Source organism: Bemisia tabaci, chromosome 5 (genome assembly GCF_918797505.1).
Source record: "Bemisia tabaci chromosome 5, PGI_BMITA_v3".
Classification (NCBI taxonomy): Eukaryota; Metazoa; Arthropoda; class Insecta; order Hemiptera; family Aleyrodidae; genus Bemisia; species Bemisia tabaci.
The window spans coordinates 46,601,851-46,629,804 of record NC_092797.1 but is presented as its reverse complement, the minus strand read 5'-3'; the positions used below and the strand labels follow the sequence as shown (position 1 = coordinate 46,629,804).

General features: G+C 34.3%; 2 protein-coding genes across 3 annotated transcripts in view; both read right to left on the bottom strand.

The window, feature by feature from the left end:
• Positions 1-163: 163 nt before the first annotated feature.
• Positions 164-22,883, bottom strand: Clk (circadian locomoter output cycles kaput protein Clock). 2 transcript variants are annotated; one of them, XM_019043961.2, is made up of 18 exons: positions 22,340-22,883; positions 21,132-21,176; positions 19,890-20,038; positions 18,945-19,036; positions 17,996-18,085; positions 16,462-16,573; positions 15,561-15,656; positions 14,968-15,085; positions 14,127-14,258; positions 12,786-12,892; positions 11,987-12,134; positions 11,460-11,623; positions 10,908-11,035; positions 10,116-10,295; positions 9,449-9,625; positions 8,316-8,414; positions 7,248-7,357; positions 164-6,098 (listed from the first exon to the last, which is right to left on the bottom strand). In XM_019043961.2, the coding sequence occupies exons 1-17, from the start codon at positions 22,372-22,374 to the stop codon at positions 7,253-7,255; spliced, it is 1,977 nt and encodes a 658-aa protein (XP_018899506.2). In that variant the 5' UTR covers positions 22,375-22,883; the 3' UTR covers positions 164-6,098; positions 7,248-7,252. The 2 variants fall into 2 exon arrangements, with proteins under 2 accessions (XP_018899506.2, XP_018899499.2); XM_019043954.2 differs by having other exon boundaries at positions 164-7,357; positions 22,340-22,882.
• Positions 22,884-23,974: 1,091 nt separating this feature from the next.
• The window catches only part of fw (CUB and Sushi multiple domains furrowed), a 212,824-nt gene continuing 208,844 nt past the window's right edge, over positions 23,975-27,954 (bottom strand). The window contains exon 20 of the mRNA XM_019044136.2: positions 23,975-27,945. Within this exon, the coding sequence (XP_018899681.1) occupies positions 27,693-27,945 (253 nt within the window). The 3' untranslated portion in view covers positions 23,975-27,692. The remainder of the gene's footprint in view (positions 27,946-27,954) is intronic.

Here is a 27,954-nt window from a genome sequence, read left to right as displayed (position 1 = left end):
AAGATTTGATGCAACAAATTTTCTTGGAACAATATAAGTACATTCCCATAAGCTGATGATATTGAAGCAAGATAGGCGGGTGCGAAACAAGGGAAATGTATGAATAACCCTTTTTGATGGCGTAAAGAATGAACACCCCACATGATGATAAAAAAATGCTTAATTAAGGATGAAAAACAGAGCTCAAGTATCTATATTTTCAGATAAACATTACTTTACAGCACTATACTTTGTAGCTTGGAGCCACGGGATCATGGCTGACATTTTTAAGAAGATCAAGTCTTTTGTATTCATGACACGCCTACAGAAAGTTCTGAACAAATAAAAAATGACCTTATTTGATGCAAGGAATGATCTACACATTCCAAAGACAGAAAATTGCATCGCAGGCCAAGCGGTTGATATATTACTAATCTACAATATCTTAAATTTTTGGAAATGTGGTGATGATCCTTTAGCCTTAAGCTATAAATATTATTATACAATAAACTTAAAGAGCAGAGTGCATGATACAAAAATAAAGGGTGTCTCTAATGCTGAACAGAAATGTTGAACTCCATTTGAGCAGGGATGCAAAAAGTTCCAAAATTCAGACTACTGTCACCGTCATCTTTATTCACAACCAAATTTCTAGCTCATAAAAAAAAATCCATTGTTTCATGATAAAATGCCCGAATAGAGGGCAAAATGCCCGCATAGAGGGCAAAATGTGCGATTGACCTCAATTCTTCAAAGTGATGAAAAGGTCATCACTTTAGATGATTGCCTCACTACTCAAGATTCGGCTCATTTTTGTAGCCATTCACGGATCACAAAATCGAGCATTTTATACACCCTTCTCCTGAGTTTCAATAGCTTTTTATCTACTCTCAAAGAACTAGAATTGAATAACAATTTTACTTTCTTCATTAAAAAATTCACTACACAGTCAAGTAAACTATTTGTGCAAAAATTAGCCTAAAATTCCACCTAAAATTAGACTCCACGGTTTTCCAAAACATGGAGCTCTTTATGCAATTCAACATCTATACTTGGCATTAGAGACCCACGTTTACATTCATTAAGAAACTAGTGGTACTGACGCAGCACAAGGGGTAAAAAACCTTACTCACTTCATCAACAGGAACATTCTATAGATCCAAAATGTTTCTGCTTGGTAACTTATGTATTACAAACACAGCTGGAGAGGAAAAACAGATTGAATCCCTAGAAAAAGTGGGTGTATTAAATAACGCTATGTTGCAAACACAATAACAATTATGGTTTTTAAAAAATTTTCAAAGCATTCATAACTCCACCGATGATCCTTATGTGTATAAATCTGAAGCACCGTTGAGCTTTTGTAAAATGCCAAATTCACAACTGGCATTTTATCTCAATAAGAATAATTTTCACTTTTGATTTAGGTGAAATGCTAAAAATATAAATGATAATAATGGCTTCAATAAAGTTTTTAACCTAAAATGAATCATGAATAGTCAAGTGGCTACATAAACATTACAGCCCGAAGAAATGACTATCTAGAGAAAAACAAGCATGATTCAGTAGTTAAGAGCCAAAAAGACGTAACTAACAATTTTAGAGGAATGGAGTTACTAGCATTCTCATCAGACCTAGAGAGGGATCTGTGTGTAAAAAAATTGGTAATGATACATAACACCATGCCCAAAATACATGCAAAATACGAGGCAAGCAATGGAGCAGTCACATAGTTTTTCCTTGATTTCTATTGTCAGTGAAAATTTAGTAAATGTTCTTTGGCCCTTAACTACAGAGACATCATCGCAAGCAAATAAAAAGATCTAAAAACTCATATTCTGCGTGCAATAAGAAAGATCTTGCTTTAACTACCTCTTCAACTCCTCTAAAAGGATATTTTTACACAATGCTGGAAAAATTCAATAAAATTTCAAAAACAAAGAAAAAAAACATAACAGAACAAAACAAAACAAAAATAAAAATGAAAAAACTAACTTAGGATACGGTAATGTTTTGTGGTGGGCCATTTTAGTTCTTCTTTAATTTATCGTGTGCTAACCGAGACAGAGCCCAAAATTTTTCATGGGAGGGAAAAGGTAGGTTTTATGATCAGACATTTCTAAAAATTACCTTGTCGCACAACAATATCAACCTACGAGAAGGGTACAGACCCTTTCAACTGTCCTACTCCTTTCAGTTTTACAACATCAAGATAATTAAGTGTTTTCTGGGGCAGTGATAGTGGCTCTTGGATGCGTAGATTCAAAACTAAATGGATTGCGGGAAAAAGTAATAAAAGTATGAGACAAGCGAGAAATAAAATTGCATTTCACATGAGGTACGTTTAGGGGGCCTTCCAGGGCTAGAGTCTCGGGCAGCAGACTTTGAAAGTAACGGCTATTTTTTGCTTTTCCATCTGTTGTTTCAGAAGGTAAAAAACACAAAATTGAAAAGCAAAACAAAACAAAAAAAAACAAGAAGGAAAAAAAAGATACAGCTTTCAAAATTTGTGGTGACAAAATCATATATCCGGCCCTGCACTTACAGCAAGTGCAAGATAAACGGCTACTGTTTCTTTTTCTACTTCTATCTTCTTTTGATGTCTACATCGTTAATATTGACAATTATTTGACTGACGATTGACTTACATGGAAGAGAGCAAATAAAGAAAACAAAAAACATTTGTGATCTAAAATCTTTGAACAAAAGCACCCAAAACTTTTGGATAACAACGTAAAATAATCCAGGTAGGTAATAATAATAAAAAATTTTTTTCAAGTTTTTCAACTCAGCTATGCATTAAATGGAATGATAATTTTAAAATTTGGACAGAGAAAAAAATAAAATGGTAAGAAATGTCAGTGTGTAAAACAAAATAAAGAACTAATAACAAGAATTTTGCAACTCTCTTTAAATTTGGTCGAACAACAAAGAGAAATATGCTATTTAGTACTTCAAAAGAGGAGAGAAAATCGACCAAAACAAAAAGAGGCTTATAATATATTTCTGATTATGATAACATCCATGACTGCATTGTTCTAGGATCACAATTTAGTATGGGTGGAGTATAACTTCAAAATTTCCGTTTTCTTGAAAATTTTCACGATCTCACTAAAAAGTAAAACATACCCACTTGTCTTCTCTATTTCCAAAAATAACAATACATTATAGAGATAGAAGTTATTTGTGGAAATTCAATACATTAAGGCAGGAGACATTAATACATAATAATTTGCAAACATCCTAAATTCTATAGTTAAGAGCCAAAGAAGCGGAACTGATTATTTTTGGAAAATCAAGAAATTCACATTCTCGACATATTAATTAAAGGATCTATCAGTGTAAAACGGTTGATAATGAAAACTACCACCAAGCCTTGGATACAGGATTGTTAAATTTACAAAATACGCAGCAGACAAGGGAACTGTCGCATGGTTTTCCCCTTATTCCTCAAATCGGTGAAAATGCAGTAATGCTTCTTTGACTTTTAAATACAGAAGTATGTCCACACCCCTCTCAAGATCGGAAACCACAGCACATTTCTTACTTTTGGTAACATTAGTGGTGAATTTTTGAAATGACCTCCTCAAATCAAATTAATAATATGAATAGGACTTCATACATTTTTAAAGTAAATTAAAAATTTACATACATCTGCTGTGTAAATTTTTCTGTGGTTTTAGACGTGCTTGCATTATACGTAGCACTTACTTCTAAAAACATAAAAACTGAGAAACACTCTGGAAGTGACTTGAGCGGGTTGTTGATTTAATGCAGCATTCCTTGATGAAAAAAAGAAGAAAACTTTGGATCATCCAAACTGACAGGAGAGCCAGTCAAGTCTGGATATAAAAAATCAGGATGAGATCACTGAAGACAACCTAAAAATACGCGGCTAAAAACTTGACACCATTCACAAACATAATACAACAAGAAAAATTGCAACAATTTGTGACCAACTTCAGGCGAGAATACACTTATCAGTTCTAGACCTGAAAAACTATTTGAGTTAGAGAACGTTTCATTCAAATTCCTCCCAGAAAGGAGTTTGGATGATCCAAGATTTGCTGTACTATGCTTCAAGAAAACTAACTTTCATAGAGCTGTGAGTGCACTATAGAGATTGATTAGCCATTGATAGTAACTAAAAACAAGTATTAGCACTTAAACTTCTCTCGGTTTGAAAAATGTAATACATTATGTATAAAAAAATTACAAAAAGATGCCTGTCAAATTGATCAGGCAGTCAGAGGATGCCTCTTACTGGGAAAATGAATGTTACCTTCTATGAACTACTAACATTTCCAGAATGGCAGAGGGCGATTATAAAAGGAATGACGGATCAAAAAATATCGAATAATGTTTTCCTAAAAGTTACAAAACCTAGAATCAAATGGAACCGTTCAAAAATATTTCCATTCCTCTATGGAAAATTCTTTCAAATTAAAGAGAGATATGTTTCTTCGTTTGTCTATTATTAAATTTTAGCTTAGGAAACAACTTTCAAAGTCGCTAAAAATTTAACCACCTTTTAACAGAAAAATATCTTATCAAGAGATTTCTTGGTGTAACGTGTACAACTGACCGTTGCGTCTCTACCACCATTGTTTACATTCAAGAGAATTTACAGTTGTTTAAGGTGGTGAGTTGCTCCAGGCTTATACACTCATAAGATAAATTTACAAAAACAGAAAACTTCCGAGGACATTTTCATGAATACGAGCCGTATTACTGATTTGTTTACTCGAGATCCATGGTGGTTAAGGCCGTTGGTCAACAGTGCTAATGGGTAACTTTACATTAACTCTTTATCACTAGAGCTTTTATAAGTACTCAAATGCATTTCTTGCTAAATTTTACAAATAATGAGCGACTAAACAAGGTTTGAATTAGAAGAAAACGTCACGTGTTTCCTCTTCAAAATCTTACGTAGAAAACGATTCACACAGTGGGAAGTTCGGAAACCAGGTATTGGACTGAGATGTTAAGAAGTATTTTTACCAAGGATCAAATGGAAGATAGATCATATAAATGACGTAATTTGTATTTTTGCCATTCACTCAATGTTAACTGTGAATACCTGAAGTTGATTTTTAGACTAGCTGTCACATGATTCGTCTTCCTAGTGGAATTCTGAAGAGGGAACACAATTCTACATAGTAGTGCTTTAACTCATACCCTGTCTAGTGGCCTGTTTGTTGTACATTATGCTATTTTTAGAATCATGTGACAGTCCCATTGTGAGGCAAGTAGGAGCTTGAACTGTGAAATTTTATCAATTTTTTTCACTGGTTATTTTAAGTTTCTTTTGATATTTACAAGTGAAATCAATGAGATTTTTCCAAAATTCACAAAGTATCAATCTAGGAGGCAACTAGAGGAAAGAAAAAGTTGTGAGCCTAGAGAAAGTACATCATATAAAGTGGTGACGTTCAGCTGTAGAATAAGTCTGTTTTCAAAAACAAGTGGTGGCAAATGGGTGGGGACAAATACGACAAAAATTTCATGGACAGGCAAATTTCTAAGAATCTTCGGTCTTTTTCTGACGACTATTAGCTAGGTAAAATATTTGAATTAATAACAAAACCTGAGTATTTAGTATACCACATACTTATTACAGATAGAAGAAAAGCTATAGGTACAAAAATTATGCTAGGTACACCATGAATACAGTTCAGGGTAGAAACATTCCATTCAGGATTACATTAAAATACGAAATGTGAAAGTTAAAAATTTAACAAATTTTTTGTTCCCATAATTGTTTTAACAAGTATATACAACAGAGAACATAGTAATAACTATTTCTATACTAATCAAAGACAAAGCAGCCTTCAATTTGATGATCAAACTTTTAAAAAATCATGAGAAATTCAAGTAAATGATCTGTAAGTAGCTAAAAATTATAATTTTAATGGTCAAAGCTCTTTGATAGACATACGCCCACTAAAGTATGATAACCATAATTATTGACATTAAAATGTACCCGGTCAATCCACCATTGAAAATAGGATGAAAATTTGGTTGTTGAAAGGAGACCTTGTCTTGAACCCTAGATTTTTAGACTGCTAAAGACTGCCGTACATATTTTTTCAAAGCTGCTTGCAAAGCTCCTTCAAAAACTGGAAGAAAAATGAAAATTGGAAATGCGACGATATGCAGTGGCCTTCATAAATCTATAATGGATCAGTGTACAGGGAAAAGATGCTTGGATGGTTAATTCATTACTGAATGAGCTCAAATAGGGATTCTTACGATGCTTCAAATTTCTTTATTCATGATAAAATGGGAGAATTTTTAAATATTTAACCAGTAATATCCAAAATGTCTTTAATTTTGTGAGTAAATTTCAAAGAGTCTTGACTCCAAAAATAATTTGGAGTTCAACTTTGAATTTTCCTTAGAGTGTTTTTACAAGCAGCTTGCTTTATCGTGGTGTATAATGTCAGATTTTTCTTTTTAGAATAAACCTGATAACTATTAATTTTTTTACCGCCAATGGCCCATGTTTAATGCTTCCTGCAGCGCTATGATTTTACCATTATGTGCATGTAAGTCTCTGTAAGCTCCAAGCGGGCGCAATGATGGGCGCCTGAGTGTCTGGCCATTGGCAGTCTACGTGTTAAAATAAAAGAAATTTTCTGACTGGTGTACAAAAATTCAGATTGAAGCAAAAAAGAAAACCAAATCTGAGGATTTAATGTTTTTTTTCCCTTAAATTTTGAGAGTGGTTTGGAGGAAAAGTAAAAGGATAATAAGTCAAATTTTTTGTTTAAATTGCAAAAGCAAAGCAAATTATTGCCAAGATGGGAGAAACATCTGTCTTCACTTTCCTTATTCTCTCTTAGAAGGAGGAATATTTTTTTAAGTATTACGTATCACTTTACTGCAGTTACATTTTGCACATTCCACGAAGAACAAGATTACCTCCTTCTTTCCTCTTACTTAACTCAGATTCAGAGCTGAACTAGCTCAAAATCAAGCCACGTATGAAAAAGAATTTTTGAACCATTGTTATCTAGGAAAAAAAAATAAATAAACCCATTTAGTAAGACAATTTCCATGCCTGTGCACAAGTTGGCAACAGAGAGAAAATATGATCACCGAGAAAGTTATTGGAAAAGTTGATGTATTGTCTTCCAAATAAATTGATTAAACATTGAGGGTGGAACTCCTCCTTGTAGGGGGAAACATAAATCTTAAAATTTGAACTGACTTAATTGAGAAAAAAGTATAAAAAATAAAAATTTTCCTTAGGGCTAACAGCTTACTTTCATTAAGAGTTGGGCGTAGTCATGTTTGATGAGAGCAGAAGTTGTGCTTGTTGCTGAGACATTTGATACGGAATCAACTCTTCGGAGGACTGCGCTTGGACGTTCGGCTGCAAAATATGAACAAAGAGTTGAATCAAAAATTTCTATGAGACATTCCCAAATTGGAGAACATCTGTAAGAAGCCAATTTCATTTGAAGTGGACCACAGGTTTCTTTCCTTGTGATAATGGTCAGTTGCGCTGGTCATGGAATCGTGTTTTGATGCTTGATTCTTGTAGATTAGCTCAAAATAATAAGATCTGTCCAAAAGGCAACTTCCTATGTTTAATGTCAACAGAGATATCATGCTTTGAAAAATTTGTTTTATGATGTCATCCACCACTGTAGTGACACCCTTGATTTCTTCCACCTTGCTTTCATCCAGGTTCTTCGTTGAGTGGCCACTGCAAATGTTAGTTTCACTGATTGAAAAGCGCAAGGTGGAAAAAACCAAGGGTGTCATTACCGCGGTAGATGACATCATATACTGAATTTTTCAGAGCGCAATATCCTTGTTAATATTGAACGTAGAAAGTTGCTTTTTGGACAGATCTTGTCATTATTAGCTAATCAGCATGAATCAAGCATCACGATTCTGTGACCAGCGCAACTGACCCATTGATTACTGATCAACACCAAAAATCTGTCAGTTTTGGAAACCATTGTTTCGGAATATTTTGAACAATTTCATAGTTAAGGGCTTATTGTCTTTGAGTGTAATTTAGACAATAAGGCTGGAATTTGGATTTTACTTCTTATGAGAATGACCAAAATAGTGCAGTTTTTTCTATCTTCCATTAGAAATTAGAAAACCAACCTATCAGTTTTGATTCTGAGGTGACAAAATACTAATGGTAAGGTGGAGGAGTCTGATGACCTGATGAAGAGGGCTGTCCCCTCCTTTCACGAAGGGAAAGATTGGGAGATCACCCCTCGAATTATGTTAGAACTTTCCAAAATTTTAATTCTTGCAAACAATTCTTTGCAAGACAACCAAATTGCATTAGATACATGCATACGATTTACCTGGTGTAGATTAAGCATCATTGCTGGTCTTGATGCGTAGTTCGCTTGCGCTTCAACAGAAGTTGAACTTTCACTTCCTCCGGGGCAAAGTGTTGGAGCCTGAAGCAAAGAATAACTTTGAGTAAAAAAACTAAAAATAAATTATTTTTGGCAGTTTTATCTGAAAGATACTTAAAAAAAAAAGAAATTTAACCAAATCAATGAAAGAATGGAGAATTGGCTAGAAAAATTTGAAATAGCTTGGAAAATTTCACAGCTTCATGAAAAGAGTTCGCAGCGATTTTATAACTTTTTACTAATGTGCGAAATTGTAGGAAAATCGATATAAAATTGAAAAAGGTCGCCGCCTCATGACGTCATCAGGCAGCATTTCTCACTTGAACACATTATTTTAGCAGACTGGGCCATTTTGTTACAGATTCTCTAATAACTGTTCAAGTTTACAACTGAGGATATCAAAAGGCTCAATTTATTCATTCTGAAGTTTCCCCTTAAACATGAAATTCATAAAATTTCATACTTCTACAAATTTTCTGTCTTTTTAGCCTTGAAAAGGGTTACCAACACATTTGAGGGGGCGTACGTTTGCTGCTGAAATGTTTTTGCTCGCACATTCCTGTTAGGCCAAGAGAATCGGTGAAATAGGAGGGCTGTAAATCATTATTACAAAAGACTGGCGTGCCACTAACACTGGGCTTGCATGCAGCTATAAAGTTCATTACACGATTACTCTCATAGTACATCTACAGCTAGTATTCTCATTGCTTGAAAATAAAGTATACACATGTTGGAGAAATGAATGGTCAAAAACTGCTTTTGCCTGTGGCAAACACTTGAAAAGTTCACCATGATTGGCTCCGTAATGAACGTATTAACCACTTGCACCCTTTGCAGAGGGAAGAGAATAATCTTTGGTCTTCTAAATGCTGATATTGCTCCTCATCCAAAAACAGTTGTAGGGTTTCCAAAGTTTCTTCATTTTCTGATTCTCTGTTCAAAACCTTCACTTAAATTCTTTTCTTTTCATTGCGCTGATTTTTGCTTAGTTATAGACAAAATCTCCACTTCATCGACCTATCTTTAGTTTTAGATGCGGTAGAAATTTCTCAATCTAAAAGCATAAGACTACTCACGTTCCCCATTGGGGGCAAGAAACCACATTTGGCCATGATCAGTTGTTCGTGAATCTTTCTCAGTTCTTCTTGCTGTTGTACTATCAACTGTTGTAGTTCTTCGTGCTTTCTCTGAAGTTGATCTTGAATTTCAGACTGATTTGAGGCCATAACTAAAGGCTGACTTGTTCTTAAAAGCTGAAAGAAAAAGAGAATTTCCAATCAGATGTTGTTACAATTTCCAGTTCATGAAAAATTTTCTTCGGAAAATACACTAAAAATAGACAAAATTTGAGGGGAGCCCAGTGGGTGGGGGGGGGAAGGGGGGTGTCATTTTTGAAACATGTTGTTTTACTATATGTATTTATAAAATTTTCTTATCTGACGATAAGTTTTTAGACTTTAAACAAATTTGAAGGAATTAAGACTACATATTTCAGCATGGAGGCACCTGAATTTTTAATTGAGCTGGCAAAATTTTATTTAGATTCTTGTAGAATGATCTTCAGAAATTCTGAGGAAACTGATCAAGTTTGGTAGTTACCAAATCCTGTTAGTTCCTGTATGAAGTCTTCAAAGAGCTTCAAGATTACTTTTATTTTGCTAAGAAATGTAATTTTTCTGAAAAAACGGAACTTGATTCTAACAAAAATGAAATAATCTGAATTAGTGGTTGAGCAAAACAAACCTCAGGAGGTACATTTGGACTGACAGTTCCTTGAATTGGGTAAGAAGGAACTGCAGCAAGATTATAGACAGCTGGTGGCATTTCGTAGAAGGTCATGGCTGGTTGGGGTTTCACACTCATTGATCGCGACTGGGGAATTTGTTGGCTAGAATGGCTGGAAGCATTATTTGTCCTTTGTCTCTGTGAGGAAGGAAAAAAAAGTTGATTATCCTTACTTTTATAACATAAACCAAAAATCGCAATTGATAAAACATACGTACTGTTGGTAAAAGCATGCCAACCAGATAAGCAAGTATATTTGCAATTTTATAAAAAAGGGAATGTCAATGAAATAGTCATAAAATTCATTCCTAAACTTATGGAAAGTTTAATTATGATACTATTTGCGTGGTATATCATAATAATACAATATATTGATAGCAAAAGTACAAAACCGCATATCTTCATCGCAGTGTTTCAAAATTTCTACTCTAATTTTATTTTTTGAGGAGAAACAGGTCAACTTCATACTTTAAAATTTATACAGAATATTCTGCTGATAGAGAAGAAAAATCAAGTCAGTTTTCAAAAAATTAAGCAAAATAGTTTTCCAAAGAAAAAATAAAGTATAACAGGAAGCTTGCAACGTTGCAAATGGAGATTTGTAGTTTTGCACTTTGACCATCGATTCTGGGTAACCATCATTCCTTTGGGAGAGACTCTTTTCATTTAACTCTGAGCACGCTTCAGCATTGAATGTAGTAAAAGAACGAAGAATTACAAAAATAAATCATATTAGTGAACTTTACTTACGGATGTGTGATGTCTAGAGACAAGTGAGGAAGAATCCGTTGATAAAGATGTTGTTGAATTTGAGCTGTCACCAGGGGTATAAAATTGAGATTTATTTGATAGTCTGCTTTCATAATGTGAACTTTTCCCTGTGAAGAAAATATAAATTAAAAAATAAGCATCATAAATGAATCTTTGAACAAAAAATAAAATGAAGGTAGAAAGGCGCTTCTTTGATTTCCTCCAGAAGTTTTTTCACACTCCATGGGAATTATAAATTGAACATTATTCACCTCTTCTTGGAAAGGTACAACCAAGTACCAAGTTTTTAAAATTTTAAATTTTAATACGTTTTTTTCTAACTGAGGGAGGCTGTGGTGTTTCCAGCCACAACATCTTGGTTTAATGTGCTTTTTCGAGCCTTGTTACTGGCGGTTGAATTCTTTTAAATTTATAAACTTTTACAACTAGTCCCGAAAATCATGACTAAAATGTTCAAAACCCCATTTCATTCTTGTTACTTCTGACTGGACACTTTGGGAAAGCAGCAAAATGAAGAACTCTTGAACATACCTTTGCTACATTTACTAAGATATCGATTATTACTCCGACTGTTGTTCGAAGATTTTCTGTATGCCGACGCGCTCGTTGAAGCACTCCTTTCACCCGTGCTATTGCTGTCGTCATTAACTCCTGCCCCTGCCTGCCGCCGCATTTGCTTCATTACGTTCAAATAACTGAAAAAGTAAGAAAACAAATGATGAACAATTTTTCATAAGTTTCCTATTTCAGTAGTGCAACTACTAAAGTGTAAAATTTACACTTAAATTTTAAAGGTAAAAGTATGCCACCGCCCTGTTAGATTTCAAACTAGTATTCTTCTAGGAAATATCGATACTCTACTCTTTGTTACAATGGATTTTTAATAATTGTGAAGCTACTCTATCAGTGATTATGGTCACTTGTTACTTCAATTCTTTTCCTATCCTTCAGTGTTGCAAATTTCTCCTGCGGTAAAAAAGAAGCAAACAAGGCTCTTGTTGAATTCTGGAACAAATGGGAATAACTATCTAAAAATAGGAAAAAACAATAAAGCATACCTAACAACTTGGTGGGTGCAAACGATGAATTCAGGTTTTGAAGTCCACTGATGGTAAGTTATGTAGAATCTAGTTTGCAACCAAATCCACTGCTGGCCCTTTGTTAAAAACCTATAAAAACAAGATGTGCCTTCTCCTTTTTGCATCACTAGAATGGGGTAAAAAATATGAAAAAATTAGTAGATTCGATAGGTTATTCAGGTTACTTAAAAAGTTAGAAATTCAGAGGATTTACAAAAAAAAAAAAAAAAAAAAAAAATGGCGAGATCTTAGGTAAAGAGAGAAGGATTTGATAAAGGGCAATCACTGGAGGCTCCACTTTAGTCCTGTAAGGATATTATGATCAAATGTATGTTAAGCAATCGATTCTCGGTGAGGCAGCCTGTCTCACTAGAATCGATACATTCAATAGATTTAAACAGAGTATCAACGGTGTTGCCAACTTTCTGGAATCATCATAGTCATCCACCATATTTTTCTGAGGATGATACGTACCTCCTATGACACTGAGTGTGAAAACTTAAATTAAAAAGATTTCATTATTCTATGTATTATCTACTTTTCGAGTTGCAGTCTTCAAAACAAATTTGGCAAACATAACTGATTTGAATTCTTTTCTTGCGTTCTAACGACAGTTGACTAATTAGTCCATTAGCAAGGAGAGAGAATATTAGATTAGAATTTCGTATTGAAAAAAACAGAAAAGGCTAAGCTTCCAGTGAGCAAGCCGAAGATAAATATTTTCTTTTATAGCAGAACACGATTTTTGTCTCATTTGATTTTCTATTTTAGTACTTACAAGCTTCATGGCACAGCACGACTTTGTCGAGATCATCAACATGGTAGTAATCGTAACCAGAGGTTCCCAGTACTTCAAAAGGCAGGTAGCCGATGATCGGAGGCGCCCTGAAAATTGCAAAAATATTTGGAATTTTGTGCAAAAATAAATGGAAAGATAAATGTTGAGCAGCTGTTTTCTAGTTGTTTTTATATTCTAGAACTTTTGATGACAGAATTCGATATTCGAGGGGCTTGGAAAACAAAGTGCATAAGTACAGTTTTTGCTATTTCAAGAAACGCGGGTTTGAAGTTTCGAAATTACACGGTCCTTAAGGCAGAAAGAAAGTTCAAACTGACTCTTTGATGCTTAAAAATTGGAATTTGGGGCGAATTTTTCACAGAGTATGTATTAAGACTTGATTTACTTGCAATCATTTCAATTTTTTCAGAGACTGCACTTATGCACTCTGTCTTCCAAGCCTCTCATTTGGTGTTTGGAGCAGGGGAGAGTGAGATTTTGAACCTAAGTGAAAAGACTGCACAAGAGACAGCTGAGAAAATTTTCAAGGACTTCCAGAATAAACGGAAAATGTTTTGGAGGTATTAACGAATGCCAAAAAAAAAAAATTGAAACCCCTATACCTTTAATCTCAGTTATCTGTAGGAGCCAACCAAAATGGAAGAACAATAACATATTCAACATTTTAAAAGACTCCGTAGCAGAGGAAAAAAATCTTCAAAAATTACCATGATTAAAAAAACCGATCAGGCTACAGATCATGCCTAATACAAGATCTCCAAACTAAAGTTGAGTGATTTCTCAAAATTAAAAAAAAAGTTCAAGTATTAGAGGACTTCATAAGGCGTCAAAAACCCTAAGTAAGGCAACTGTTACTGCTGCACCCACCCAAAGAGCTTCACCAGGGGTGAGCTGTCAAAAGTGAGTGATGAAAACTGAAGAAAAAAGGCTGCGATATTATTTGGTGCCATAAAAGTTGAAATTCAAGTGGCCAAGAGCGCTTTCATTATTTCCTATTCCATCGGTTTGTTTTCATGGTATTCCAACACTCTGGCCTAAAAATGGGCTATTCTTTTTTTCAGGCAATGAGAAAATGATACTCACACTAACTATTAAGACAATAATAGAGTCTTCATCAAGCAAACATTTTAATGCAGTTTAACAAGATTTGGTAAAAATAAAATTCAGTTAATGGGAAATTTTATAATTTTAGTTTTGATTCCCTTAGAATTAAATGAAACATGTTCATGTGCAGCAAAAAAAAAATTTAGTGACTTGAATCAAAGTATCAGAAGGTAGGGGAGACAATGAGTAAGAATAATCAATTATAACTAGACGAACCTGTGGTCCAGAAAAAGGAATTTCCATTCTAAACTATGTCTTGACGTGAACTCGCTTTTAGCGGAGTCAACAACAGACATCTCTCTTATGAGCTGAGGAGTTTCAAGTCTCCCTGTTCCAACAAAAATTAATCTGGAAAAAAAGACGTGATTAATAGACACAAATTAACTTAATTGAATGCTAGATTTTATGTTCAAATGAGACTAACTGCATGACTTTCAAGTTATGACTTGAGTTCAAGATAAACTTTTTAGCCAAACGATGAAACGTTTCAGGCAATCCCCCCTCCCCCCATCATTCCAATATATTGGATGAGTTGTGATTACAGTAATTTTTGTGGTTAGGAGCTTTATCACATGGTCATATAATTGTAAGATCATTAATTCATAGCGTTATCTTTATCATTTAAAGTTATTTTCGTGTAGTATTTGTGCATAATCTGCAGTGCCACACAGCATAGGATTAGCTTCACTGGCAACTGGATGTAAACAGTTAATGTCAAGTATCCAAACAAGGTGGTAAAAAAAAAAAAAAAAATTGGCCAGCAGAGCGAGTGAGTTTGTTCCAACATATTTTCAACACCTTCAAAAAAGCAAGCATTATTTCTCCATTCAGGCTAATATTTAAAGAACATTAATGAGCTCATGGTTACTCTCCAGCCAGATATTTGAGCAATTACTAATTGGAAGCCAATGCCTTCTGAACTATACGGACTAATTCTGGAGCATAATTGCTTGAAAGGTATCCCAAATTCCACTATGAATTTCCATTACAACACTTCTGTTAATTTTGATAACTGCAATAAATACGTGGGAGAAAGTTTTTTGGTTTAAAACCACACCTTTTACTTTCATTTGAATCATCCGGTGAGCTTAGATATCTAGAGTCGCTTTCATTTGAAAACTCATACATTTTTTCAGATCCTCCGCTGTCGGTGGAAGTGGATTCTGTTTTTGATCCTGTAAAATAAATAGAGAAAAAGAACAATAAGTAAGACACTTTCCAAAAATAGACACTTACAATTAACAAAGGACAGGGAAGCATGGCATGAGATTATGAGAACGAAAGGTACTAAGCTTTAAAATGGACTGCATTGTGCGCTGAGGAACTAAAATTTCTAGTCCATACATTAGAGCACTTATTTGCATGGGAAAACTAACGGCATAGTCTAAGTTGTATATTACAAAATTAAGATTGAATGACTAAATTGAGAATATTTCGAAATTTTTACATCACACAATCGTATACAACACACATTAGGATGTATTAGATGACCTTAAGTTAATTGAAGATTAGTATAATAAGAGATATTCTAAGCTTGAATTTAAAAATATGTTGACGTGGAAGTTTCACACCCAACAGTAAAGATAGCTTGCTAAAGAATGGAAAGAAACAAAAAAGTAGAGTTCAAAGAGGATATATTTTGAAACTTACTGAAGTAGCCAATAAATTGTACAGGCTCGTACATTTGTCCGTCTTTAGAATCTATGTCATTTCTCTTACAGTGGCACGTAAAGGAAATTTTATTTTCTGAAATTGAAAAGATGTCATTAATAAGCATCAGCCGAGATTGACTTACATTGACAAATATAAATCATTAGTTAAGTGCGAAAAAAATACAAAATTATTCCAAGGGCAGAGAAAAGGTAACAATGCAACGCCCTACGACTATCGCTTTGTGAAACAGACCCTATTAAGGTGTGTGGAGCAATGCGACAAAATTGATAGCACAAGACAATGAAACCGATTTATTGCAGTGCTATGAAAAGTGCGGGGAAATGAAACATAATTGTTACACAGCCCTGCGCAAAAATTTTACAATTTTGTTCCTCCGCACCTTTGTCATTTGGTCTCAGTTGCCTGCGATGTGCTTACTAGGTTAGGTAATTCATAGTTTGAGTTGAACCAAATTTTCAGATACTACTCCCATGAGGGAACTCTTTAAGCTAAGTACTGACAGGCACACTTTATTCCCAAATTAAAATCAACACAGAAGAAAACACTTGCAAAAAGAATCTTTTACAATAATTTGCCTGACATTGAGTCTAATAAGTTATGTGTGGGACAATGAAATTCTAATTTTTTTTTGCTGCGGGGCAATGAAACGATTTTATTTTATTCCTTTGTATTATGTAGGGGAATGCAAAAATAGTCCCAAGAACTTGCAGGGAAATGAAATACCAACTAGAGTGTATTTCCAAGAAAGATTCAGCACAGCAATTCATTTTTATGCTTTAGTATGAAATTTTGAAATACATTCCATTGGATACAAGTATTTTAAAAATAACTCGGCTGAAATTGATTCTGAGAAAGCAGCAAGTGAATTTTTGAATACCTTTGTCTGCATTATATTGGATGTTAACTGCTGGGTGATTCAGAACATTGAAAATTTCTTTATAATCTTCTTCTGACACCAAATCATACACACTGGAGTTGAGAAGGTCACTCTGTAAAAAAAAAAAAAAATTGAGGACTTTTGATGATGGTAAATTGAGTTTCAAACAATCAAAATTAAAAAGAAGATTAAAAGATAAAAGGATACCAAAAAAATACATGTAAATCAGGGTAAAACTAATAAAAGTAATGATTAAGGCACGATGCAAAAGAGAGCACAATAAACTGAGAAATTGAGGTTTGGAGCACTTCAGGGAGAAGTTTAACGCTATGTGCTTAGGATCAGAATCATTAAAATCCAGGATAGATCCATTGTAGCCTTGCTTTCATAGTTAGAATTGTGGCAAAGAACGGTGCCCGCTAGTCAATGAGAGAATTTTTTGTTTTGAATCACCTGACCGAGCCGAACAAAAATACCATTACGTTTTTCCCTTCAGTGTACTAAATAAACAATTCGATTAGTAACTGTTAGAAACGCTGACACTAAACAGACAAAATATATTTTATGGACCCTGCACTATTATCTTCCCTACTGTGTAAAAGTTACTTCCCCAAGTCAACGCTCAGATTCACCTAATAATAACAGATAATTAAAAAGCTGAGCAATTGGTTTAGCAATCCTTACCTAATTTGCAAAAAGTCGCCTGGAAATGTACTCACTCCAAAAATCATAAGTCGTTATTTGGTAAATTCTGTACTCAATAAGTTGCTTGTCTATCATTATTAGGCGAAAAGTAGCTTTAACCTCTGAATGTAACTTCTGTCTTGCCCGTTAGCATTGCTCACATTGTTAGTGCAGGGTCTTGGAAATATATTGTCTCCTCACATAAGTAATAGGTTTAGAACTGTATTTTCTGTGGTCAGTGTCTCAAAAACAGCAAAAAAAACAGTGGCGAGGCGTGAATGATCGATTATCGATATTTCCCCATTTGAAGCTATGGCAAAGAATCGATTATTATGGTGTTCATTGCAAACACCCTGTTAATCGATCCATTCCCACTTGTTTAAATGGTAGATCAATCGATTTATCGCAAAGCACGCCACGCCACTTGAAAAAAAAAAGTTCATGGATTTTGACGATTTATGAATATCAGCAAAGCAAAAATATGATAATTTTTTCAAGTTCAGAATTTGCAAAACTAACAGTGCTGAGTCTGTATTTACCTGCCGGCAGAATTTGATGAGATTAATGTTGCACTATTCAGTGGAGACCCATTCATGGAAAAAAAGTTTGAACGCAATAAAAACGCTACAATGATTCATGATTTCCATAATTTCTTCATACACTAATTCCCTGACTCCACTATTTTTGGATTTCCAAACGGTATGATCAAACACTTCGACAAGGATTTTTTTTCTTTTCCTCATGCTGACTTATGCTAAACTTCCGACGAAATTGTCCATAAAATAGGCCCTGATTACAAAAAGGTTTGAACTAGATGTTGAATGTTAACTGTATAGCAAACTTGACTTACAGGTAGATGCCCCAATAATGACGTTATACTTTCAGATATGTAGATGATCTGGCCTGACAATGAAAAAACGATAATGAAGCCATCTAATGCCTGAAAACAAATTTGAAAAACGTAAGAATCGGAGATGAAAATTGCTTGATTTCCTGTTGCCAAAAGAGCTCAGGAAAAAGTTTTTTAGACTCTTTCTTAGAAACTTTGTGGAAGGAAATAGCCACAAGTCAATTATGATAAAAAAAAATGTATAAATTGTCGATATTCACTTGCGAGAAAATTTAATTAATGGAGATAAGTACATTTGGGAGCTTGCAGCTCCATCATGATGTCACTGCCCATTAGTGATGGAGCTCTAAGCTCCGAAACGCGTCTCCATTAATTAAATTTTACCACAAGTAAGTAACAAAATTTTACATCTACTTTTATCAGACTTTTTTATGTTTTTTCGAACAGTACGGAACAACAAGACTTAAATAATTAATGCTTTTATTGAGTACCTAAAAAAAGAGGAAATTTCGACCATTAGTTCTTACTTCTTAAAAAGTTCACTTTTCCTCTTTTTAAGAAACAGTCTGCCAGAGCCTCGGTTTTGAGTATCATGAAAAACTCAGAAGATTGAGTAAAGGCTAGCAAAAGAAAAAAAAATTCCTCTACTTCATATGAAAGTCTGAGGGATTAATAAGTTAAATTAACCCAGGTTTTCCTTTCTCAGACTCGGAGACACCTTGATTTTGCAGACGACTATCTCAAGAGAAAACCTATTCATTCTGAAATTGATTTAAAACTATTTCTTAACTATTCTCTTTACAAATACGGCAGTCACATATTCAGTTGGTGGGCAAAGAATTTTGCATTTGGTGGCAAGCATTTCCAAAACTGAACCAGTGTCACATTTAAAATAATTTTAGTCTTGAATACAAGTTACAAGTGAATGATGAAATAGAAATGGACCTACCTCTAAAATTAGATGTGTGAATTCCTCATTTGAGAGGAATGAGGGCTTCCAATCTTCTTGAATTTCATGCGCTCTTGAGCGCACTGCTATTTCTGGAAGACAACAAAAAGAAAAAATGGTAAGAAGGGCGTAAGGACCAAAACGTACATTGGTGGTCTGCTAATAAGAGTAAATCACAGAGGTAATCTCTTCATGAAACCAGACATCCTCCGGGCACAAAAATATTTTCTCATAGCTCTCTAAATAATGATAGTTTAAAAGTGTTTTAAACTTTCTTCCACTGAAAATTTTCCGCAAAGATCGTTTTTATTTCACAGTGATCAAAATAAATGATAGGTTTCACAAGGAAAAAATTAACTCCTTTGAGCATGAATGCCTCAATAAAGTTTCTGCCATGAACTCATTCTTCTACCTATCTCAACAGTTTGGCCCATTATGCATGAAGAGGAAAATGTTTATGTTGCTTGAACATTTTGGCAACAGGAGAATTTGTTGGTCAACTTTGAGAGGGAAATATTCCAACTCAAACAAGACACAATGATTTAAATATTTTGTTGACTAGAGTATTTTTGGACCAAACTTACTGGGGGAGCTATAGGGCTGAAGCACTTGAAAAAATTTCAAAAATTACAGTGCGTTAAGTTTTTCCTCATTTGATCCCTAAAAAAAGAAAGAAAAAAAAAAGGTGCAATAAGGTAGATTTTTCAGTGCCAAGTTGCCAAGCTACATAACAGTGATTCTGAAGATACAAGTGCAGAAATATTCCAAGTTTTCTTGACACAAAAAACTGACAAATCTAGGATGAAGTTGCAACTTATTGCCTTTGGGCCTTGTCCTCCAACTCCAGAAAATAATCCCCATTAAAAAAATATCTGAATACCTTGAATTTTTGAGCACATAACAATATAATAAGTGAGGTATGATAAAAAACTTGCAGATACTTACCATTGTGGTTCTTGAGAAAAGCAATTGTGGATTTGAGAACTGTAGATTTGTCCATTTTCCGACTGTTCGTAGACACCATTGAGCTCAATTCATTAATCAGCATGTTGAACTGATCCCTTCGTTTTTTCTCGCTGAGATTTCTGGATCTCCTGTAATAGAGGGAGAAAATTGAATTTAAGGAATTTACAAAACTAAATGATGTTTAAAGTAAAAATTTACAGATCTTGTTTGCCTGCTTCTAGCACAAAAATAACCATTTACAATTGATAACGTAGACCATTACTGGTAAACTAATGGCTTTTTTCATCTAGTTTTGTTCATAGCGTTCATTTCTCGTGGGCAATTTGCTCTTGTATTATAATTCTTCTGTCTCAGGAAGTATGTAGCATATTCTTCTTTCATTTTATTTTCTATCCTTGCTAGGTCAAATGGAAATCTTGTCAACAAAGTCCTTACTCGAATTTTTGTCCTTCAGTCATAAGGCGGTCATATTCTTTAAGGTTGTCGATCTGAAGTAAATAATTTGAATTGCATTTCGATGGCCAAAGTGCAAAATAACTTATCTCTGTTTGCAACATTGCAGACTTTCTGTCGTACTTTATTATTTCCTTGAAAAACTGGTCAACATAATTTCTTGAGAACTTCCTAATTTCTCTTCTCTACCAGCAGAAAAATCTGTATGAATTTCAAGGTGTAAAGTTTGCTGGTTTCTCTTCAAAAAAATAAAATAGGAGCAGAAATTTTGAAACCCTGCAATGAAGATATGCGGTTTCGTACTTTGGTCATCGATTTTGTCAACTTTAACCTGAATCAGCCTGACTGCACTTAATGGCGCATAATTTCCTCTCAAGTTTTAGGATTTTATCAGAGAAATAAAAGCCTAAAAAAAAATAAAAAGCCATAAAAAGCCTTGAAATTTTCATTACAGTTGTTCTAAAAAAGATCAAGAATTAGATTATGAATAATATACTACTCGAAAATTTTTGAACCAGAATATTGATTATTTTTCTGCTGAAAAAATAAAAGGAAACATGAAAGGAAAGGAGAATAGGAGAGAAAATAAGGTAACAACTGATGTGGTCAGGCAGATTCTGTTTGATTTCTGATTAGAAGGACTATGGATTCTGTCTCAAAAGTGCTAAAAAATGCCACTTATATCCTTATAGAACAAGGAAAAATGAATGTTCGGGGCAAGAGCAATTGCGAAAATAAATAAACTGAGCTAAATGAATGACTGCTTACCTTTTGGTGTCATCTTTGTCAGTGCCATCATCATCCATAATATCGCTGAAACAGGAGAGAGAAAATTATTGAAATTGGACATAAAACCTAGCAGCATTTCCATTTACATGGCTCTAACGTTTATTTGCCCGATTTTCTGAGGATCTTCCCAGATGGGCCCTGGGATCATTTAAATTTAGGGAATTCAGTATACAACCCAATATTTATAAGTTAAAAACTAGTCCTATTTTTGAACTAATACAGAGAAGAATTCTTCGTAGTTACAGAAATTTGAGTAGCCACGGTAAGCTAGAGTGCCAACTGCTGATCCTTGATTAACACAGATCCTGCAGTCAACCTTGAAGTCTGACTTAAAAGATTCCCATGTGGCCATATGATCTTGCACTTCCTCTCAGTTCTCTTTGATGATTAAAATAAGACAGGACCGTTTGTGCAACCACTTACGGTACTTACGGTGCGTTGTCAAAGTGAACCGATTAGGACTATTTGGAAACAGAATCACCCAATGCTATATAATCAGCACCATCCTACTCTGATTGAATTACCTACTAAATAGTGTGTCAGCATATGAATGTCGAATATCATTACCTAGCTCTTAACAATCAGCAAAGGTCGTTAAGACCGTTGGGTTGCGATCGGTTAGAACTGGGGAGAGAAAAGATTGGACAATAGCCTGTGCTTCAGTATCAATCATCAGTTGACACATTGGTTTAAAAAATATTTGATGAATGGTGTTGTTTCCTGATGTGATTGTCCCATCATTTCTTTCCCCCGTCCTTACAGAAGAACTAAGCAGTAGTGGGTAAGTTTACTTTCACAGCACAGCTTCAATTGAAGCTTGGATTAGGAAATCAAAGTGCTACTGCACAAAATGTCTTAAGCATGATCACGCATTGTCTAGCAGTGTAAGAGGAAAAAGTAGCAGATCAGCGTTTATAATTTTCATCTTTTCAGCAGAAATTGAGGAATCGTATTTGTACGGGTACCAATGTATAACCTCAAAATATTGATGTCGTTGCAGATGCGTGAGGATCAACAAAATCTAGAACATTGCTTTGCAGAGAGATTTATTAATCGAGAGAAAAATAGATCAAAAGGAGTGGATAATAAGTAAGTGTTAAACAATCATTGCATCAATTGTGGTTCGGTAGATCTACCGAGCACTTCAGAGAGACACTGCAGTGTACTTTTGAAAAAGAGTCACTTACCTCCTTGTGGAGCCTCTACTGATGTAGCTAGACATTTTGAAAAGGTTGAGGTCAATTTATTAACTTAAGAAATGAAATGATTACTTTGAATTTTGAAAGAAAACAAAGCCAGGAGCTGACCACTGAATCACAAACACAAGAGTGAATTTCGTCATAGTCGAATTGAAAAACACACGACTACTTTTCACACGGAACAGGAAAACACTTAATGAAATATTTTACATGTTCAACGATTTTTCTCTTAAAAATTAATGAAATTTACTGATAGTTACACAAAAGTTCTATCTTCAGCGACGACTAACGTCCATACAGGTGATAAATTTTGTCAACATGACGACACAGCTGATTTGTGGAAACATGATAGAGCCTAATTACATCGATATCTTTCGTCAACTCCCCACTCAAGGAAAAAGGGAAATGCCAAAATTAATGATAAATAGTAGAGGAAAGAGTATGGGGAAGGTACTAGAAAAATTTTTCAACGTCGAGAAATTCCAAAGAGGCCTTAAAAATTTCGGGAAAAGAAATTTTATAATCTCTGCCGTATAATCAGCAATGGGACATTCCTGTGTGTTAGAGAGAGAGATAGCAACAGTGGGTTGCTTGTTGCTTGAGAAACCATCAGCTACTAATCGATGTCGCAATGACGTCATGCGTGACGTAGTGTTCCTTTGACCGCGCAATTCAAAAAAGCGGTCTTTTTCTGTCCAGAGCCAACACCAACTTGGTGTTGCCACAGCTCGAAAACTAGACGCTTGTGTCAAAGTCAATTTCTAAAATCCTTGGTGTGGTACTTTAGTGCATAATACTACAATTGAAAATTCCCAGAAATACAACTTATTTTTTACTTTTTTATTTTCTGGTGTGCTTCACTTTGCCTCCCTCTCTAAATCACTAAATCCACACCACTCTCAACAACCGAAGGAGTGAGTGCTGAAAAGGCTTAATTGCACCGCAACGTTTTACACTTTCTTTTGAAACACTTTTTTCTTTAAGATTGATAATGATTGGTACCTTTTTTACATAAACAATTTTAGATAATTATAGTTAAATCCCGAGGGTAATCCACATCAAAAACAGAAAATTTGCATCCGTTTTAGAGTACATAACAGATAAATTGTCAAATTAAACTTTGCAACGTTGGTATGCAATTAAGCCCCACTGGTTCTTACTCCTTCCAACTGGTATCAATTTTCTATTTGTATCCATTACTTAATACCTTAATGATAAGGGTAGATTCAGTTTAAGGTTGGAAACTTTTGCTAGTTCGGTTAATTTCAAAAGATCATTCATATTTTTGTTCCAAGGAAGTTAAGCAGTGCCTCTTGAAAATTGGAAAGAAGGTCGGTCGGTGTTGACTCTAGAGCTCACAGAATAGAGAAAACAGTGAACAAAAATTTGTACTTATGACTGAACCAAAAATGCCCCTCTGCATCGACTACAGAAGGGTTTTTGCTTTCACATCAGTAGGGAGTCATGAGTGAAATGAGTTGGCCAATTTTCACTCCTGTGCTGAGTGTCACTTAAAGTCTCAATTCTCAATTCAAGGTGAGCGTTGATGGATATTTGCCATTGATAGCTCATTTTTTTTAAGGAAAGAAAAGAGAGAAATAAAAGAAATGAAAAAAAACAGACTTCTGTTGAGAATATTTATTTCAACTAGTTTTATAACAATGGGTCTTCTCACATTACTATCTACAATTTTGCACACAAATTTACAAGTTTCTATGAAAAAAATAACACTTAAACAAACAACGTACCAAAATCTACAATATTTACATTTAAAATAGTTGAGGCTCTATTTATAGCCAAAAAATAGTGACACTAAACTAGTATAAAACTGGGAGGTAAAAGAAGCTTCTGCAATAACTACTTTATCCAATCTCTTGATTTTTTCATCCTTTTGTGGCGACACCTTCATTTTTGTATTTTCATTTTATCAAATTTAGAAACATAACTCTCAGCTTTTTACAAAATGTTTGCGCCATGGTTTATCTTGTAAACGGTTTTATCAGAATTTTAAATGTCTGCTGGGTGCAACGACTTCCGAATAAAAGATGGCCATAGCAGTTTACCATACAAGAATAATTCTGCGTTGCAGACAATACAAAGTACACAGGCATACACAACCAAAAAGAAACAGAGAAAGACAGTCTTCCTAACATACCAAAATAGGCAAAATTATAACATAAATTAGTTTGGCATTTTCGACTTTGGATTTCACCCTTTTACGATTTGCAGAAGCAAAAACTGCATAATTCTTTTAGACTTGTTTTAACAGATTAAAGTTAGTGCATACCTGATAACAAATAATTGCATGACTTTGCAGAATTTTTGACAAAATTCTTACAAAAGAGTTCTCTTGCACTCCTTGTCCGATAAAATTCAGAGACTGAGCATAAAAAGATTTTCATTTCTTCATTTTTTCCCAGATAATAATGAGTGATTAAAATGACTTTGAAAATTAATTTGTTGTATGGTATTATGAAATCATTACTGGAGATAAACTCAACTAGTCAAGTTTGATACTAAGAAAAACGCCCAACTCCTTTTACATGGTCAGTTCTAAATTACAGTCATGTACATAGGAAACAATTATTGTTCTTAGATTTCACGCCCATGGGAAATTATATGAATTGAAATTATTTTATGCTTCAGACATTTCTGGCTAACTGTTATGTTTGTGAATAAATTTCTAAAAAAAAGAAAAAAGAAAAAACTGCTAGCCAGCGAATATATTGAAGATAATTCTTCATATCTTGTCTTGATACATGTAATCTCTCCTGCAGAAAGAACAGTGTAAGCAGCGAAAACTACCCTTACCTTTACAAATTTACAAATCATAAGTTCTTTAATACACACAATAAGCTTAAAGTTATGGCATAACTAAAGACACAAAAAATAGTGAGCAAAAATTTGTGAGGAAAAAATCATTTGAAAATATTATGCCATAGTATAAAGTAATTACAGATACAATCATAATTGAGGAAGAAATTTTACGTTAATTTTTCTGTAAACTTAGATGTAAAAACAGGAAAGAAATGGTTTGTAAAAAAGTTGGAGGATAAAAAAAAGCTGAAATCTAAATGAAAATTTGACGAGGAAGAGAGGGACAGTCAAGTTTCTGAAATAAAGTGCATTCAGACAGAAATTAATCTATATTCTACATGCTACTGTAACACAGAGAAAGAAAGAGGAAATGCTATTAATGGAGCAGGTGATAAGTATAGGGAAGTCTTACAAACTGAAGGAAATGAAGTGATACAGTGGGTCTGTTGCATGCAAGAGATACAGCTTTTTTCTAGAGGTAAGGACTTTCAAATGGTAAAATTGCACAGAAAATACTATGGCCACACCAAGAAATTCTGAAATCCACTCTTTTGAGGGCAATTTGCTGAGTTAGGAACACACTTTTTCCAAATTTTCCGGATCCACAGGATTCTCAGCGGTTAGCATATACATCTATCTAGAGAGAGAGATGCTCAAATAAACAAAAAAAAACAAGCTGTTATAAATTTATTAAAAGCTTTAGTTTTTGCAACACAATGAAATTAGGAGAGAGAACAAATTCTTGAGAATGAATAAAATTATACCTCAGAAAAAGTCTGTAAGATTGGTTGTTTATTTCGGCTAGGTTTTGCTTAAATCTCTCTTATGGCAGACCTGGCTACTGACGACTACGAAAAACTGTCCGCGGTCACAAAAAATTTGCAAAAGCAGCTTGTAAACTTTACAAAGTGGGCACTACAGAATGGATTGATAGGCTCATTGTAATTTTCGTGTGATTTTACTTATGCTACCGTGCTAAGGAGGGACGACAAGTGGTAGCCTTCAAATGTTACTACATTTCCCCCTTTAAAATTTATTTTGGAGGAAAGTTTAGCATGTTTTTCCTTGAGATTTACAGCTTATGCAAAATTGTCTAGAAAATTGGAGGAAGATATTTATAATTTTGTCAATCAAAAAAAATTTGGAAACACCTAAAGATTCATGTGGCACTTTCCCTCAGCACGGCAGTATAAAAGGTCTATTCACTAGGTTCTATCTCTTACAGGTGACAAACCCATTCATTAATAACTGCACAAAGAAACACAGCCCCTTGAAATAACATATTCTATGCAGTCGGAACTTCAAATTTTTACATATATAAATAATGTATGTACAAAATAAACATAAAACAAAGAAAATAGGATCACAGGGTACTGAGCAGTACCGCCATTTGCAGCAAAAATACTCAAAGTTTCTTCAATAGGATACTTGGACTGTTTGCCGCAAGTGGCACCACTGACATTGAAAGTTTGCTTGGAATCAATCTCACAGAGGTGAGTTCCCAGAACAATACCCTGAAGGCACGAGGGAGTTTGACAAGGATAGTCCCAAACCACGTATCTTGTTTGCGTGTTGAAATCTCTGCTCCCATTTTATTTTTTCGAAGGAGAACAAATCAACGTACATAATTTCTTGAATTTTTCAAAGAATTTTCTTCACATAGAGAAGGGAAATATTGGAAGTTTCAAAGAATTGACATTGAGAAGTTTTCTATAGAAGAAATTAAACATGACGGGAAGTCTGCGATATTACAAACTGAGATACAAGGGTTTGGGAGTTCCATCCTCAAGTTGACTTCATTTCAGGCGTTGTTAGATATCGGGGAAAACCATATGCTTGTCTGATTAATTCTTAAATGGATTGCAATTTTGGAGACTTCCCATCTCCAATTGAGTGCTAGATGGGACTTCTTAATTTTTTACCACAAACATAATTACATTGAAAATGTCTAAAAACTCCATTGACTTGATTTTTCTTAAGATGAGGGGCAGATATTTCTTGGATCTGCGCTGCTGATTTGCTGATTTGTTGATTAGGTTGGAATTTTCTTCCCTGTGAAAATTCATTATTTTGACAACTGAAGTTTCAAAATTTGAGTTTCTTTTTTAAACTTCATTACCTTTTTTTTCATTCGTTTTAGTATTCATGTTACTTTTTTTAGGTAGAAAACTAAATACAAGTAGCTGATGTAGAAGTTTAGGAAATTATTCATTGCCAAAACTGTGAAAATACCAAACATACTGTTTCCCAGCATCAGAAGATGAAACTTTTGCAGGATTAAAATCCTTACAGCTTCTTACCTTTATGACCAACATAAATGAAAAGGCTTCGGTGAGGTTTGGGCCTAAATATTTCCATGATTTGAGCCTGGATCAACGTATAAGTACATTCAAAGACGAGAACTTCGATTTTCTCTCTTGTACATGCATATGAATATCTAACAATTTGTGGGGCATGTTTTCCAAAATGTATTCCAAGCAAATCTTCATAGTAAAATTTATTCCTAAAATTTATTAAGTCCTAATCAGCGAACAGCAACCCCATTAATTGTGACTTGGGCACTGTTATTTCTCCTGGCAGTTGGCGAAAGTTCATAATGACTTGTCTCTTCATACGGAGAATCGTACATGCTTTCAGGGTCATGAATGTTATCATAGATGTTGTTCGGATGTCCATTGCCGTTCAAAGTCGCGTATAACGTTACAGCTGCACCCTGTTCTTCTTTCCTTATTGCGCCTTCCACATTTTCTGTGTTCTTGACCGGCGTTTCTTTTCTCCTGTTGAAA